We start from the raw sequence: 16,225 nt of genomic DNA on the forward strand, positions 1-16,225 counted from the left end.
ATCCCGTTGAGATATTTGTTTAATGTACTTCTTGTTGCGCCAAACTCCATTCAAAAATCTGTCAATTTAACGTAAAGAAACAATCGACCTGAATCTAGAAGAGACAGTAATCCATTTTATTTCAATAAAATCACAACATATTGTTTTATTCGTTGATGCGATAAGTTTCATGTTGAAATAAAACACTATTTTTGTCCCACAGTGGTTAAATCTTAAAGTCGTGTATAAGATGCACACGTCACAGGACGTGGCCGAGAGGTGTTTTTAAGTTGTAAGCGTCAAGCGGTCCACATGTGGCGTCGGACCCTCTCACGAGTCGCCGTCGTCTGCCCGCTCGGGACTCGTCGTCGTGGCGACGGCGGCGGCGGTCGCCTCCGGCTTTTGCTCCGCCGTACCCGGCGCGAGCGTCTCTGGGGCGAGGTATTTGAACGGGGATATCACCGGAGAGGAGGAGAAGTAATCCCGGCCGTGGATGCCCGGACAAGCTCTGAAATCCACCGGCGGGACGAGGTACCGGGCCGCCGCCGCCGCCGAGAAGCCGGAGTAGGGATAAAACAGAAAGCCTCCGAAGTGTGAAAGGCTCATCAGGTCCTGTCGACGGGAAGGAAAACACACGAGCAAAGCTTTAGCGGTCTTTTACCGGATGAATAAAAGGTCAACTCGGGGCTTCTGTGTCCCGACAGGTTGGAAATAGCCTCTAATGCTGAGGCGGCCACGTGTTAATGTATAAATATACCCGCAAATTGTTCTTACTGTCATTACCCAGAAGTGAGCCAGATCAAAAAAATAAGAAAAATGTGCACTACTTTCTGCTTCTGCCGCGACACATTTGTAAAGGGAAACTTTCTGTCCACATTTTTTTTTTACAGGTTCAGTATTTCATGGAAAATCTCACGCAATGTGGTGCTAACGAGGAGGGAAACTGAGTGTTAGGATTCAGTGTGAGTTGTACGTTGTTTGTTCAAGTTTACGTCACGTAATCAGTTTTATTCGATCGTCAAACCATTTAGAAACATGGAACTTGAGTTCGGCTAAAAAAAACAAAACAGGAAAGAGTATAATTCAATTAATACGTACCACGAGGAGATCTGTAATGTACGGCGGCTCAAAGTCAAGAAGAACGCACAATTTTCTTCATTTTTAAAAAAATATATATTTTTGCGACCTGCTGCCTGACTTACAATAAGCAGGTACTCGGCCTAATAAGTGTAGCTCGCTGAGGCTTTCTTAATTTCGCTGATAATTTGTACCAAACTGTTTTTGGACTTTCTTAAAACTATCCTCGTGATGTCCAGCTAAATTAAGCAAGTTAATTATTATTAATTATTGTTATTATTATTATTAAGCAAGTTTTCCAGCAAATCAGCTGGAAAATACAGAAACAAAATGTTCAAATATTACTTTCCTGCTCCAGCAACTTTATCTGAGGGTTATAGCTGCTTAAATTAAGATAATGAATAAAAATCTCTACGGAGGTTTTAAAATAGTTCAACAGGGAATTAAAACCCACCGGCCAGATTTAAATAGATGGGACATTGTTGAGCTTCATTTCCGTTGCTTCAAATTTCAGTTGCAGTTCAGACTTTTCAGAGCCGGATCAATAATATCGGTGTCGCTGACTCACTGTCGTTCCTCTCTAATTCAAAGTTTCTGATTGGTTTGAAAGTGAAATTGAACTTGGTCCGGTGCCCAGAACAGGTTTCTTTTCTGTAATCCTTCGTCCTGCATTAATAAAACTGGATATCAATAGATGCCTTTAAATGTTCTTCTAATGTCAGTGATAGGGGTCAAAATCCATCGACCTGAAGCTGATATGAAGCTAAAAGTCGAGCACGAGTCAGTACAAATCTCTTTTAAAGTCTTTTAAGTGTAGGATTTCCTCTCAGCAAATACAAGGAGGGATTTTTGTTGTTGTTACTAAAAACCAACTGAACTTTGGAACGTAGTTTTACAAAGAAAAAAAAAATCGTCCGATTGCAAATATTTGAGCTCAATCGTCGTCGTTGGAAAGTTTCCGCTCGTGTAAAATAACTGCTGGATGAAACTTACCAGAAATGTCTCATTTCCCTTCAATATTTCCACATCGTTTCACACTGTTTGACGTGAAGCTCTTTTAACGACGTCATCCCGAATTTGCGCCAGCAGCTGTTTTTTCTCGAGGTTACGTCGAACATTTGACCTACGACTTTTTGGCTCTTCTTTATAAGTTAGGCGTGTTATTGATCTACGATTAGGAATCAAATGAACGGACAAAGACAGTTAAAACTTTAATTAATTGTACGACTGTTAATCGGCAATTCAAATTTTATGATTGCAACTCACGGCCACTATGATCTCAAGCAAAAACTGTTTTACTGCTAATGTGGGCACACTTTTGTTTTCTTTTTTTTAATATTTTGTCTTTATTTCAGCCTCAGATTATTTTTTAAAGACAAAACTTCACCCCTGTAAAAAAAAACAACATCCATTAAGTTTAGGAGTTTGCTATTTTCTCTCCAAATAAATAAATATAAAAATAGTTTTTTTTTTACTTTATGACTTAATTTACTTTATAATACTCCATAAATTAGGCGTCAAGACTTCGACTTCTCTCCATGTTAAATGGTTTCAACCTGAAAATGCTGCTCACATAAATGTACGTCAAAATATACCATCATACCTGAGATTCTTAATTAACGTGAAATTACTGAAAAGACATTTTTCCACTCCTGTTTACAACAACTTCCGATGACTCGGCGTGTTTTAATAAGCGTCTCCCGGCTCGTTTGCGTACCTGCACCAGCGCGTGCTGCTGGAGGCTGATGGGAAACGGAGTCCCGGCCGGCGCCGCCAGGCCCAGTCCGCCCGGCGCCGCTCGGTCTACGTAGCCACAGCCGTACCAGGTGCTCGCCTGAGCCGAGTGGACCGGACGGCCGGAGACGGCGCTCGGGTCCCGTGGGCGCGCCTCCGGTTCCGGAGAATAAACGCGGCGTGGCCGTTCCTCGTCCGAGTCTTCTCGTGCCCGGCGGCGAACCGCTCCGTCTTTTGTCCCGACGACGTGATTTTGTCCGGCGTCCGTTTGTCCCTCAGCTGGAGTCTTTTCTGGGACGGAATTTGACTCGGTTTCTGTTTCCCGCGAGGTTTTACGATTCCTGCGTCGAGAATTCGCCTCAACGTTGTCGTCTTTGTCGCTGTCGCTGTCGTGGCCATCTTGCAACAAAAAAAAAAAAAAGACAAATGGTGTAAAGTTAGTTTTGGCCTGTTGTCTGAAAGACCTCCAGGTGTTGTGCTGACGGTGTGAATACTGAGCGTGTTGAAGTGGTATAATTTCACACCCGAAGACTTGGAATTGTCTGAATATTGTAGAGACGAGTCTTTTAAAGGTTCGTGCTTCCTGTCGGTCATCCGCATCTCTTTCGGCCTTTGTGAGAAATGTTGTAGTTTCCTGATGGAACAAAAGAAAAGCAAATAATTGATTGAAAATGATTTTGACCAAACAATCAGCAATGATGCTGCTGGTGACATAAAATTACTGCTTGAAACCATTTTTTGTATTATTATTTATGCTTCTGTAGGACATCAGTTACACTAAAACTCCAATAAATTACCAGAACTAAAAAAAAATTAAGTTGATGAACCTAAAAGTCAACTGTTGTCAGAACATACATATTTTGATTACATCCTACATGTGTTAAATTCAAGTTTTTATTGAGTGAAGGTAAATATTTTTAGTTACTAGGACTTAAAGTTTTCATTCACCTCCTCTGGGTTTAAGTTTACAGAACTTAAAAAAATAAATTCACAAACACTTTGTTTTTTTGTTATCTCAACACGTATTAGTCTTTTGAGTAATTTATTCAAATTTACACAAGTCAATTTGTAACTCATTTTGAGCGTTCGGGTGTACAGTGTAGTTTGAAGTCGAGCATTTGTGCCGCTTATAGACCATTTATTTAAAGTTGACAAAGTTTACCAGTGTAAAACTGGCCTGATTTAACTGGAACATTCATATTTTTAGACGTATAAACACAAAGTATTTTATGTGTAACGTTTATTAGATTCTTGCTGCATCAATTTGCTACTTTGACTTCATCCCGCCAAGAGGAATTATTTAAAAGAAATGAAGGCTAGAAATACAGAATAAAATTATTTTTATGCAACTTCTCGCTTATTATTTAGCTGTAATTACACAATGGCATTTTGTAGACTCAACCAGACATGGATTTAATACATTTCTGTGAAAACTGTATATATTTTGTGCTATAATTGGCCCATGGTTTCCACTGAGGACACGGAGGCCATGTTGTCTGTATTTCGGTTTATATGACACATGGTAGTTATTTTATAGGCGTTTAAATCATGTACATTTAGATTTGACTACTTTTAGGCGATAAATAAATGCTTCAGGCTTTCCACCAATAGAAGGGTGGAGATGGCTTTAAAACAGCATTTTATTGAGAAATTAGAACTGAACAAATAAAATACGACAAATAATTCAAACATTTTTAGGGACTTTTATTTTGGCGTCCGGGGCAAATTAAGACTGAACTACAATATTAAGTAGTAGTTATGTTGGGAAGTCCAAATAGTCTTTCCAGAAATTTTGGAAACAAATACTTAAATACTGCAACTAAATGTAATTTCGAGGTACCGTGCTTAACTTGAGTATTTCCATTTTTTTACTTTTGTACTTGTACATACTTCACTTCAATCTAAGAGGGTATTTTACTCCCTACAATTGCGTTGTTTTTGTTGTTGTTGTTTTTTGCAGATAGTTGTATAGCAGTATATCAACATTAGGCTAATTGAAACTTATAATGATTAAATATTAGTTAATGCTGATGTTGTATTACACAAGAAAGGTGTCATTCTGCCGCATAAGTACTTTTCTTTGGATACTTTTAAGTACATTTTGCAATATAATACCATACAGCATCTCAGTTTTTATTCTTCCTGTATAAATAAAATGAATAACTGAAATAATAACTCGCCTCTTCTCTCTTCTCCCGTTGCCCGTGTCTCGGAATCCCTTTGCGAAAGGGTTGTTGTCTATTTTCAGCTGTGTGATCTGTTGATGGCAACAAAAAGAGACAGATTTCCTCATGTCATGTGTTTATTATGATTATTAATTCTACATTAAGTGTTTTAGGAAAGACTCATCCTCTCACCGTATCATTTTGATAAGCTGTGACTGCGATGAATTCGGTCTCTGCGAAGACATAAGTCCTAAAAGTGCTGTAAGGAAGCTTCAGGATGTCATTCGCCTTCACGATATGAAATCTGGGTTGGTATTTGTGCATGGAGTTGAGAATTGTCTGCAAAAAAAAAAAATTAATAATAATATTACTAAAGTTAATTCCAGATTTGAAGACAAACTGTGGAAAAACTCTTATTTATCTTGTTTTATGATATTAATATAATAATTAAAAAAAAACAAAAAACACTTGAAAGAGATTTCAAAAATACATTGAATAGGCGACTTTTATCGATTAAAAGGCCAAAAACTGCGTTTGAAGAAGAAAAAAAATCTAAACTTACAAATCCATGTTTGTCTGATATGTTGTTGGTCAGTTTCAGTTTGTGGAAGTTGACCACTTTGGACATCCACTGCTCGCCCGTGGCCGGACTGTCCGGGTGGATGTACATGCGTTTGGGCATCTCCGGGTCCGCCTTCCCCGCCACCATCCAGCGCGAGTTATGAAATTTATACCTGCAGTCATCCGCCGCCACGATGTCCATGAGAAGAATGTATTTGGCTTTCCTGTCCATACCGGTGCACGTCGTCTTCAGCGGCGGAAACATGCGCCTGCAGGGGAGGAGAAGAAGAAGAGATAACGACGTGAAGCATGCGTTCATTAAAACACTCCAAAACTCTCCGTTAACGCGTAAACATGTACCTCCCAGATTTTGTGATGACCATTTCTGTGCTGCATTTGTGGAACTGTCTCCAAAGGTCGCCGGCTTCCAAATAAACTTTGGGATCGTCCATCTCGACGCTCTCCAGAATTTCGGGAGGCCGACAGAATATCGCAGCCTGCTCCGGCGGTGACGTGTGAATCATTGGCTCCGCACCGGCGTCCAAGCCGGATTCCGACGGTCCTCTGGTTGATGCGGCGAGAGCTGGGAACACGGAGGGTCCGGACAGAAGAGCTCCGTGTAGGGCCGCATCTCCGACTCTAGCTGGAAAAGTTTGAGGCACATCTCCGGGGACGCACAGCTTAGAGAAGCTGCGCATGGTCTCCAAAGGAACAAATGAACTTTTACGCACGACTCCGGACGGGTTACACTTTCACGCCGCGTCGATCCCCGCAAAACAAACGTACCTGCATCTCTTTTCTTTTTCTTTTTTTTTTTTTTTTACCACTAAAAAGCTTTAAAGATAACAGCTTTTGTATTAGTTTAGCTTTTTCTCCGGATGCTTTGTCCTGCCTTCAGTCCAGTGCGCTCTAATGTCTCCCCAGCCTGCATGTGTCCAAGCCGATTTGCTCCTTGAGTTTGTTGTTTGGACTCAGCTTGACACACAGCAGTGGGTGGGGTTTCCTTGGTATTGCGCTCTGTGTGGAGGGAAATTGCAGCCTCAACTTTCTTCCCTGACTGATGGAGCTGCTCGTGACAATTTGGCGTTAAAATACGTCTTTATTAATCTTAAAAAAAAAAATTATGGACAAAAAACAAATAAATCACTCACAGTGAGCACTTCCTTAAGCACAAAAGATGTATCACATATATTGTATGATACAGCTATTAGTTGTGTTGCCCCATTATAGAAGACCTCCCCACCCATAAACATTGTAATGAACATCATAGCAGCACCAGCAGCAATGAAATCTGAGTGGAAAGTAAACAGTCTGGAGCAGACACTGATTTCTTGTCTTCCCATATCGTTCCAGTCTCCTGTGGTGTGTTTAGCGCCCACTCATGTGGTCTCCCCTCCCATGCAGCGCTGCATGAGGACAGCATGCAGGGCTTCAAGCTCAGCCCCTGTGCCAGCGATTGTCCCGGCCGGATTAGACTCTGGGTTTTGGTTACAGGCTTTTTATTGCTCAATGGTCCATGACAGCGCAGGAACGTCGCAGGGAAAAGCTGTCCGTGAGTGAGGGCATCAAGTTCAGGATACATGTGTGTGTGTGTGTGTGTGTGTGTGTGTGTGTGTGTGTGTGCGCGCGCGGATGTGCCACCCCGGGGATGTGCAGCGCCCCATAGGGCCGGACAGAGTGTCAACATGAGGAGGTGGTACTCTAGATAAAGACACATGAAGACCATGAAGTGTGAAAATTGACTCTGTGATATCTTGATACAACAAGACAATCAAGACATGTTACTAAAACGATGCGTTTAAACCATCGAAGCACAGTAAAACACATTTCCGATTGATTTCTTATGTTAAGACACCTTTAAAGTGGACATGTTAAGGTGACTATTAACTTGAGTTTTGAAGGGTGATTGACATCCTTGCCGATACTACTTAAGTCTAGTTTTCGGCCACATTTCATGGCCTTCATTAGCTTCATCCAAAACATGCGTTGATAAAAAGCTCGAGGAGTGCAACTGAAAGCTTAAAGAGAAATGTGGATTTTGAATTAAGATGATGTCACTGAATACATTGCGTTACATACATTTTGCACATTGCAGAAGAATATTGTAGGACTCTTAAAAAGTCCTGGATTACGTTCTATTTGTTGCCACGTATTGTTTAAGGTTAGGGTTTAGGGCAGCTACTACACTGGTTACGGTCCGGTAAAGATAGTTACATTAAAAGGTTGCGTGGTAGACCAGGATTAAGGTTAGGATCGTGGTGGGTTAAGGTTTCACAGGTCAATTGGATTAAGTAAACCTAACCTCTAATCCTTTTAAAATTATACATATGATGTGGATGACAGCAGAATGCAACTCCTGAGACGGGATGTGACTGACCGGAGAGCGTTCGTGTTCATCTAACTGGAACTAAAGAAACGCTCATTACAAACACCGATTTACAGATACCGGCTCGGGTAGAGTGTTTTAACCAAACGGCCAAATTATTCTGGAGACCGATACTCACATCGGCTGAACCGCCAACATCAAAGTTGCTCAGTCTGCCGTCTCGCTGGCCAGTGCAGGTAAAAAAAAAAAAAAGAGTGTTTCCTGATAAGAAAGAGCAGGAATAATCAATTGAACATTTGTTTAGGGATCCATGTATCTTCCCAACCTGGGCGTCTGAAAACGTACTCATGCGAGTTCCCTTTCTGACTCTTGACTATGCAAACTTGGCAGGCATGCATTTTCCAACAGGAACATACTCACCACGTATACTCTAAGGAGCAGTGATCGACGTCGACCCTTGAGGAGGCGATACTGGCCCAGTTAAAGCTAATCGGAGGGTTTCCACGATCACGGTGGTAAACGAACGTCTGTGGGCTACCAGACGAACTGCACCAAAGAAAGAAAAGAAAACGCAGCCAGTATGAAGTTCAACCTTCGAATTGTTCATGAAGTAAAGTGAAGCTGGAGCTTCGTGGAACTGGTAAGCATGATTGTTTTGAGCGGAAGTGAAGCCCAAACAAATGGGGACCTTAGCTGGATTGTTGCAGCAATAAACTTTTTTTTTTCCAAAAATCTTGAAGTGGCTGACCACTTATTTATAACTTGTTACAACTTTCGAGTCGTGGCCTTTGATCAAACAATGTGCAACGTGGGCAACAGCAGTTTTTTCTAAAGAGGACACACCGGAGCTTGTATTACGCCGAGAACGTTGCTGTGAAATCAGGAAAATACCTCACAGCGGACCTTTTATGTTGCAGCTTCCCGACGGCTCTCTGATCAGATGCCTAAGTAAGCACGCGTCTTACTCTGAGGTCATTCAAGATATGCGGTGGGTGGCAGAGCTGTTGATGACCCAATCTTTTTCTGGCAGAGAAGCAGGGGAAAACCCTTGCCTGTCCGTCAGCCAGCTTCAAAGAGCCAGTCGGTAATCTGAAACAGGCCGGAGTGATGGCAAACAAGACGCCTGGCTGTTATTTGTGGGTTTGGCCCACAAGCTGCGTGTGAAACCTGTCACTGAGGATTAAACCCGCGGATATCCACTGGGTCACTGCCCAGTAACTCACTCTCCCCAGTAAAATCTCCACATCACTGGGTGGATCCTTTTGGGTGTCCGTAAGACCGGAGAAGCTCGACGAACTGGGAAAGGAAGTTTCATCACACCGTGCCACGAATAAAGGTTTCACGCACTGCAAAATGACGCAATCTTTTCCAAAAACCTGGCGTCTACATTACCCACAATGCACTTCAGCCGCTGACAGTTTGGTTGAAGATTTAGGTGTAATGTCGCCTTGATCCTTTAGCTTTGATCAAGCTACAGATTCGGTAAGGGCTACAGAAGTCTGGTGAGCACGGTATCTCAGAAATGCCAGAAGGGATTTTTTTTTTCGAATTCAGCACAAACATCCACTTGGCCCCAAGAATAAACTGATTGGATTTTGTGGGTCAAAGGTTGAGCTCACAGTAACCTCACATCGTCCCGTTCGTCGTGAAGAGGCACCTTTGAGGATTTTATAAAAATTTGGCACAAACGTTTACTTGGACTCGGCAATGAAATGATTAGGTTTTGGCAGTCAATGGTCACTGTGACCTCGTGACCTCACGGCCCCGCCATCCATCCATCCACCCATCCCATTCTCGTGAAAGAGTTTTCTGAAGAACACCTTCTGGGAATTTCGGCAGATTTCGGCACAAACGTTTACTTGGACTGATTTCGATGGTCAAAGGTCACCAAGTTCCCGTCCGTCACATTCTGTGACCATGAGGCCAGAACTCTGCAACAGAAAGGTGGACTTTAGTGGATGTTTCAGTCCATCAGGAAGTCAGAGTTATTGCATTAAGGTGGACTGGCTTTTGAGTCGGTGCATCCGGAGTAAGCTTAGCATCAAGCATTGTTTATTTCGCAATGTGTTTACCAAGAACAGTAAATGCGATCTAAAACATCTCAGATCGAGTACGCCCGGGATTTTTTTCTCTGCAGCATTTGTGTCTTCTAACTGGAAATTGCCTCCACAGGCCAGAGTCCCTGGAAAGCTTCCAAACTTCTCTGGCCGCACTGTCTCCCCTAACACCTCTCATGTTTGGACAGTTGAACGTTGATGAATGGCCTAATGGTAACAGGTTAGTGCGACTGAACATATTTGGGCTTTGGAGGTGGGAGGAATGTAGTTTAACAGCATAGCGGAGGTGCTAAAAGAGACGGGGGCCCGAGCTGATATCAAACGCACAGCGGCCGCGTCTCCAGGTGGGAAGAGGAGCCCATGAGAAAGTCAAGTGTAGCCCGACTCGCTTCACGTCATATTCGGTCAACAAACTCATGGCAGTTTCTCCTTAAGATACCCACACCTTACCCAGAACTACAGAAATAGTTACACGGTTTTACTACGATTGTACTTTGTCTGTAGAGTTTTGTGTACAGCTAGATTACCAAGCAGGCAAACTGGGCAACTGTTCAGGGGCCCAGAATTTCGGGATTTGAGTTCCTCTCAACTGGTCTAGCTTCGGACCCACATTTTTTCTTAGTCATGGAGTCGTGACCCAAATTTTTGAAAGTTTTAAGCCTCTTATTTTGTGAAAAAAAAGTGTGGTGTGTAAATAAGGCTAAAAATCCAATGAGATAAAAAGGCAGAAATACCTTGAATTACAGGCATATAGTTTTAATTAGGGTCATCAAGCTTGAAAAATCTAAATTGAATTGTATGAAATATAAAATAAAACGGCAGACTTATCTTTAATTAAATACAAAAAAGGGACTTTAATATAACGCTTCTCACAAATGTTTGGACGGGAGCTAACAACTGATGTTAGCACATTTGTTTTGGTCGTTACTGTGACGGCATTGTTGGCAGTCAAAACTGCTGCATGCACAATGTGTCACGGGAAACATGTTCTTCAAAATAAAAGCGTAGCATACAATTTTTTGGAGACTACAAAATAAAAAGTTTGTCTTTTTTTTTCCCTGAAACTTTTTTCTTTTTGTGCGCACAAATTTGCAACCCACTCAAAATGGTGCATTTTAGGTCGGTATCCACCAGTTGAAACCCACTGCTCTATATCACGGCGTTCATAATTGGATTAACTTTGATAAAAATCTATGCTATTTTGTTACTTGGAAATTTTGTCAGTAACAGCTCCACAACTGTAAGGCCAACGGATAAACCTGGGCTCCATGACCCAAAAACATTTTTTCGGCCCCTGGGTGTCTCCAGAGGGAGCTGAGTGAATAAGATTACTTCTGTAATGTGCTCCTCCTCTTCCTGAGTCTATACTATTATATTAATTCCAAAATATTCCGGAATCTGCAGCGGCAAGGTTAGTGGTTGGACTGTTGACGTTGGCACAAGGTTTTCACAAAGAAGAATACCTGACAAAATCATGAAATTTAGAACTAAATAATTACAGTTTCCAAAGAAACTGGGAGGTCAGCAATTACATTTAAATGTGAATCATTAATACTGTGCTGAGATGGTAGATTTCATTGAATAATATTGTGCCTTATGCAGGACGTCAGTGCACTGAATTTAACAGCTCTGGGATAATCTGGCCCTTTTTTTCATTTGATACGTTACATTTTGTCAGATATTTACCCCGTTCTGTTCTCTCTAAGATGCATTTTTTTCATAAAAGAAGGGAAAAAAACAAACGTCATTTTGTGCAGCACAAGTTATATTGCATAATTATTAGACACTCCCAGCAGCTCACAGTAAAAGAATGCAGAGCCCGAGCTGCAGCTATAAAGTATGTCTATTTGAGATGTGTCTGTAGGACATGCTTCACACCAGCCTGGTTCAGTCAGAAGTGCGTTTCGGAGTTAAACTGTGTACGCGGACGAGGGCGGCAGCAGATAACCTCTGGGCTGCAGGGAGGAGTGTGAGGGGGTTTGAAGCGGAGGATTCACAAGGTGATGCTGAGCATTCTTCACATTTCACAGCTCCTCAGATCCCCTCTTGAAGAAGTCAGACACAGTTAAGCCATTTTTTTCACAGTAGACCTGAAAATCAACAACAACAACACCAATCAGTGCTTTCAGGTTCATTTTGTCTTGAGTTTAAGGGTGACTAAATGTGTCCTTTTAAGATTAAAATATTGGAATAATGAATTATGTTTTTGTGTGGAATTACAAAGAAATCTAACAGCAATGGGAAGATATAAAAACATTTCCTTTCACCTGTGTGGAAAGTTAGGCAAAACACAAGATAAACTTCTCCAACAAAATTACATAAAACCATTGTGTACGGTGTAAGATTTTCTTGAATAAATTTCAACTAAAAGATTAAGCTCAAAGATGACCTGTGAGTAGGTGTTCCTGTCCTGTTCTACATGTGGTAGAAAGGTTTGATCACAATGTTAAAAAAAATGCATACAATATTTCAACTAAACTACTAAATATTTTATATTAAACCTGGTATAACTGATTTTTGAGCACAAACATCAAAGCTGCAGGTCGTAAAATCAAGCAATGAGCAGGAAGATGTTAAAAAAGTGATTCCGGAGATATCGCATTTACAAGAATGGGACAACCGTGATCTTGACCTTTGACCCGTAACATACAATCCGCTCATTCTTGGCATCAAGTGAACGTTTGTGCCAAATTTGAAGAAATTCCCTCGAGGAAATCTTGAGATATCGCATTCACAAAATTGGACAACTTGAGGTCACGGTGACCTTGACTTTTGACCTTTGACATCCAACTAGTAATCAGTTCATCCTCAGGTTCAAGTGAATGGTTGTGCCAAATTTGAAGAAATTCCATCAAGGCTTTCTTGAGATACAAACAACCCCAAATGTAAAGTAAATTAAAAAAAAAAAAAAATTCAGAAAGCAGGAATTTTGTATTTTCTGCAAATCATAATGTTTGATTTCAGCTATAAACCAGTTGAGTGCCAAAGATGTCGTTGATATTTAATTCCATCTATACAAGCGCCAGGCGGCTCTCGTCGTGTGATACGTCTGAGAAACCTTTGCAAACCCAGAATGATGCCACTGAAGCTTTTTTTCAGTGTTTTTTTTTTTTTTTTCTTCTTCTTCCGCTTCGTTCTGCTCGGACAGCAAACTTTACACAAAACAACGGTTTATCCCAAAACAAATGCAGCGACGCGGCCGTAAATCAGGCGTATAGGAAGGCGAGTGCACAAAGGGGATGAGAAAGAGGGGAGGAGGAGGAGGCAGGAGGCCCCTGGAAATCAATTTTGACACATTAGAACTATTAGCTTATTGAGAGGCCAGAGATGGATTGAAGGCTGGACGTTAAAGAGAGCTGTAACTGTAAAACGGCTTCTCCGCTGATGAGCTCTCTGGAACGGAGATTCTCCCTGACGAGCTCCACCCAAAACATTCCTCCGGCGTCACTTTACCGCCGCGAGGCAGAAAGACGAAACATAATCGCTTCCATTTGTCTGGACGGCCACGATAAGACGCTCTGCGGGAAATTCATAAGGAAATGTCTGTTATTTGAAAGACCTGATTGACGTATTGATTGCATATTATTATATGTTAAAACAAGTCCTTCTCCTTTTTGAAGGATAATGTGTGACATGTTTAGAAAAAAAACAACCCTGCAGGCTATATATTATATTTAAAATATATATAAATAATTGTTTGTTAATTATTTAAAAAGTTTTCAAGTGTCAATAGTTGATGTTTTTGTGTATAATTTTCAAGAGTTGATTTACTTTAAGAGCTGCTGTGATTTATCATCTGATTAGACTGTTTATCAGTCTGGTTATTTGACTAATAATTAATAGAAATCTCCAGACTAAAATTTCATGCAATACAGTTCCCAAAATGTCTCATTCACTTCCGAAAACATACCGGTGTAATGTCGAATTATTACTCATCGCCGTGGCTACTCCTCGTCTCCGCGGCGGCATTTTAGCGTCTTTTAGCATATTGTTTCGGTCGAGTCTCTCGTCACCCTATTTTCTGGCAGTTGGTCTGTCGCAGCTTTAAAGTACAACATAACAGTTGTATACAACCCATGAACAGGCTACAACGGGTTAAACCTTTAAAAAAAAACAAAAAAACATTTGTAAAGAGTTATCGTGAAAAAATTAGTTCACATTAATTTCCTAGTTTAGAAAAAAATAAATTGTCAGTTCAGACACATCGACGTCTTCTAGTTTCTAAACGTAATTCTTAAAATAAACAATAAAGACAAACGCCTTCAGTCTTCTTCGAAGTGTTTAGTCGACACCCTCCGTGACGAGTCATCCGCCTGTCTCTTCCTTAAAGCTTATTCGGAGTTATATGGAACACTAAACTGAACACTGGTGCACTTTCCAGGATAATTTACAGAAGTTGGCAGACGTGTCGCTAATTTTCTGGAGTAGCTTTTTGACTGCGAGAGGAAGTCAATCTTTTCTTGAGAAGAAGCTTTCGGTGCGTTTAACAGATTTGCTGCGAAACCCGGACGACTTCCTGCTCTCGAGTCCAAATCCTGAAAAATGGTGTTGTTTTCCTGCCATCGGACGTCCCGAAGAAGAGTTTAAAATAAACAACTATTTTTTTTTTCACAAGTAAATAAAACAGAATATGTATTTATTTTAGTGTGATAAATCAAAATATGACTGGTGACATATTGTCAGTGAATGCGTCTGGGTAAACACTTCCTGAAGGGAAAATAGTGAGGAAATGAGCATTTCAATTAAGAAGATGCGTTTTTTCCTTTTTGTCAGCACAAAGCGCCTGGAGGGGGAGGAGGGGGGGGGGGGGTGGGGGGGGTGGGGGAGGGGGGTGGCAGGGGAGGGGAGGGGTCGAGGAGGGGGGGGGGGGGGGTCGAGGAGCCCACTAAAGTGCGTCTGAAATGAGCACCGGCCATATTTCAACCCCCGGCTGACTGATGTGACGATATTCTCTCGGGGCCGTTGATTTGAATAGTGTGAATATTTATGTCCAGAGGTGTTTGCCTGTTTTTAATGTCGGCGCTCTTTAAGCGGACACTTACCGTCCGCCGTAAGTGGTCGTATATTAGCCGAGGCACGTCCTGCCAGAGGAAGCATTAAGGTCTCCTCATTATTTAATCATTCGGCACTTCGCACCGCAGGGGGCGTGGGGGGGGGGGGTGTCGCGATGTGTGCCACTTGTGCAAATGTAAACTCAAAAGAAACAGCACGCTAATAAGATGATGTCATCGTAACAAACAAGTTGCGGAGCCGGTTTTGGACAGCAGGAAGTGACCATATTTGGATCTGACTTGGGCACACGCCCCCAAAAAACATCTTTTTGAAGCTTATTTTCTAATTGATGAGGGATTTAAAAAAAAAAAAAAAAAAAAAGCTACGTTCACTTTTATATACAGTCAATGGATGTGACACGTCACAAACACGTCACTGCCCCCTGCTGGTGTGGAATAGTAATACCCCCGAAAATATAAACGAGTCTGTCAAACGAGGGATCCAAAAAAAACCACCCATATTGAGTTACTCAACAATATCGGTCCGAATTATTTTACGAAGTTCCCAACAAGGTCCAATCACCGTGACAACAGGTTTAACAACAGGTGTGAATTGCAAAGACCCGTTTATCGGATGTCCCGATCCAATAACGTATCCGGATACAGATCGCATATTAAAACTGTCGGGGAACTGATTCGGCTTATGATCAATTGATTCAACCGTCGTATGTTCACGTCGCTGCAATCGGTCCAAGTATCACGACAGACAACAGATATCGTTTTTTTTTTTTTTTTTTTTATACGTAGATGCCTTTCCCTTCCCCGGGGAAACATTCACTCCCCAATTGTTTACCCTGGAACAGGTGTGGACGGCTTTAATAAAGATGAGCGGCGAATCCGACTGTGACCAAACGGATATGAAAATATCTCTTGACCTTGCAAACGGGGATTACGGTGCAAGTCTGGCACAGCGGGGAGGCGACTGCTCGCGGCATGCCCCGCAATCCTCTCCGCTCAATAAACCAGGGATGAGGGGGGAAGGGGTGGGGGGCAGAATTTGCGGGCCCCCCCCCCGGCCCCGGGCCCCCCCTTTAGTTGCTGTACGCCTCGGTCTCCACTGTGGATTATGGGATACGCGAAATGTTGATGCGTGGGTCGTCGGGAGAGGTGCGAGACGCTGACGGTTCAGGTTTCAAGGTTCAGCTGGAGTTCTGCAAGCTTGTTCTCCACGTAAGTGAATAATATCTTCCCGGGGGGACATATACAGGAAAAACGAAGTGCCCCCTCACCCCCCATCCCCACCCCCGAGCCACCGCCGGGTCATAAACACCCTTT

At 42.0% G+C, this 16,225-nt stretch overlaps 1 protein-coding gene across 1 annotated transcript; it reads right to left on the minus strand.

Moving 5' to 3' along the window:
* Positions 1-309: 309 nt before the first annotated feature.
* On the minus strand, positions 310-6,398 carry tbx3b (T-box transcription factor 3b). The gene is made up of 7 exons (XM_069166030.1): positions 5,877-6,398; positions 5,518-5,785; positions 5,148-5,294; positions 4,971-5,047; positions 3,315-3,424; positions 2,774-3,189; positions 310-591 (listed from the first exon to the last, which is right to left on the minus strand). Exons 1-7 carry the CDS (start codon positions 6,212-6,214, stop codon positions 310-312), a joined length of 1,638 nt encoding a protein of 545 aa, XP_069022131.1. The 5' UTR covers positions 6,215-6,398.
* Between the last annotated feature and the right edge of the window lie 9,827 nt (positions 6,399-16,225).

This window comes from Embiotoca jacksoni, unplaced genomic scaffold (genome assembly GCF_022577435.1).
Source record: "Embiotoca jacksoni isolate LCO1_2020_lvr unplaced genomic scaffold, fEmbJac1.0.p SCAF_37, whole genome shotgun sequence".
Taxonomy (NCBI): Eukaryota; Metazoa; Chordata; class Actinopteri; family Embiotocidae; genus Embiotoca; species Embiotoca jacksoni.

Coding starts and splice junctions, on each gene's coding strand:
- tbx3b (XM_069166030.1), bottom strand. CDS start 6,214: ATGCGCAGCTTCTCTAAGCTGTGCGTCCCCGGAGATGTGCCTCAAACT. Junction 5,295..5,517: donor TATCAGACAAACATGGATTT/GTAAGTTTAGAT, acceptor TTTTTTTTGCAG/ACAATTCTCAACTCCATGCA. Junction 3,425..4,970: donor AACGGGAGAAGAGAGAAGAG/GCGAGTTATTAT, acceptor TTGTTCCATCAG/GAAACTACAACATTTCTCAC.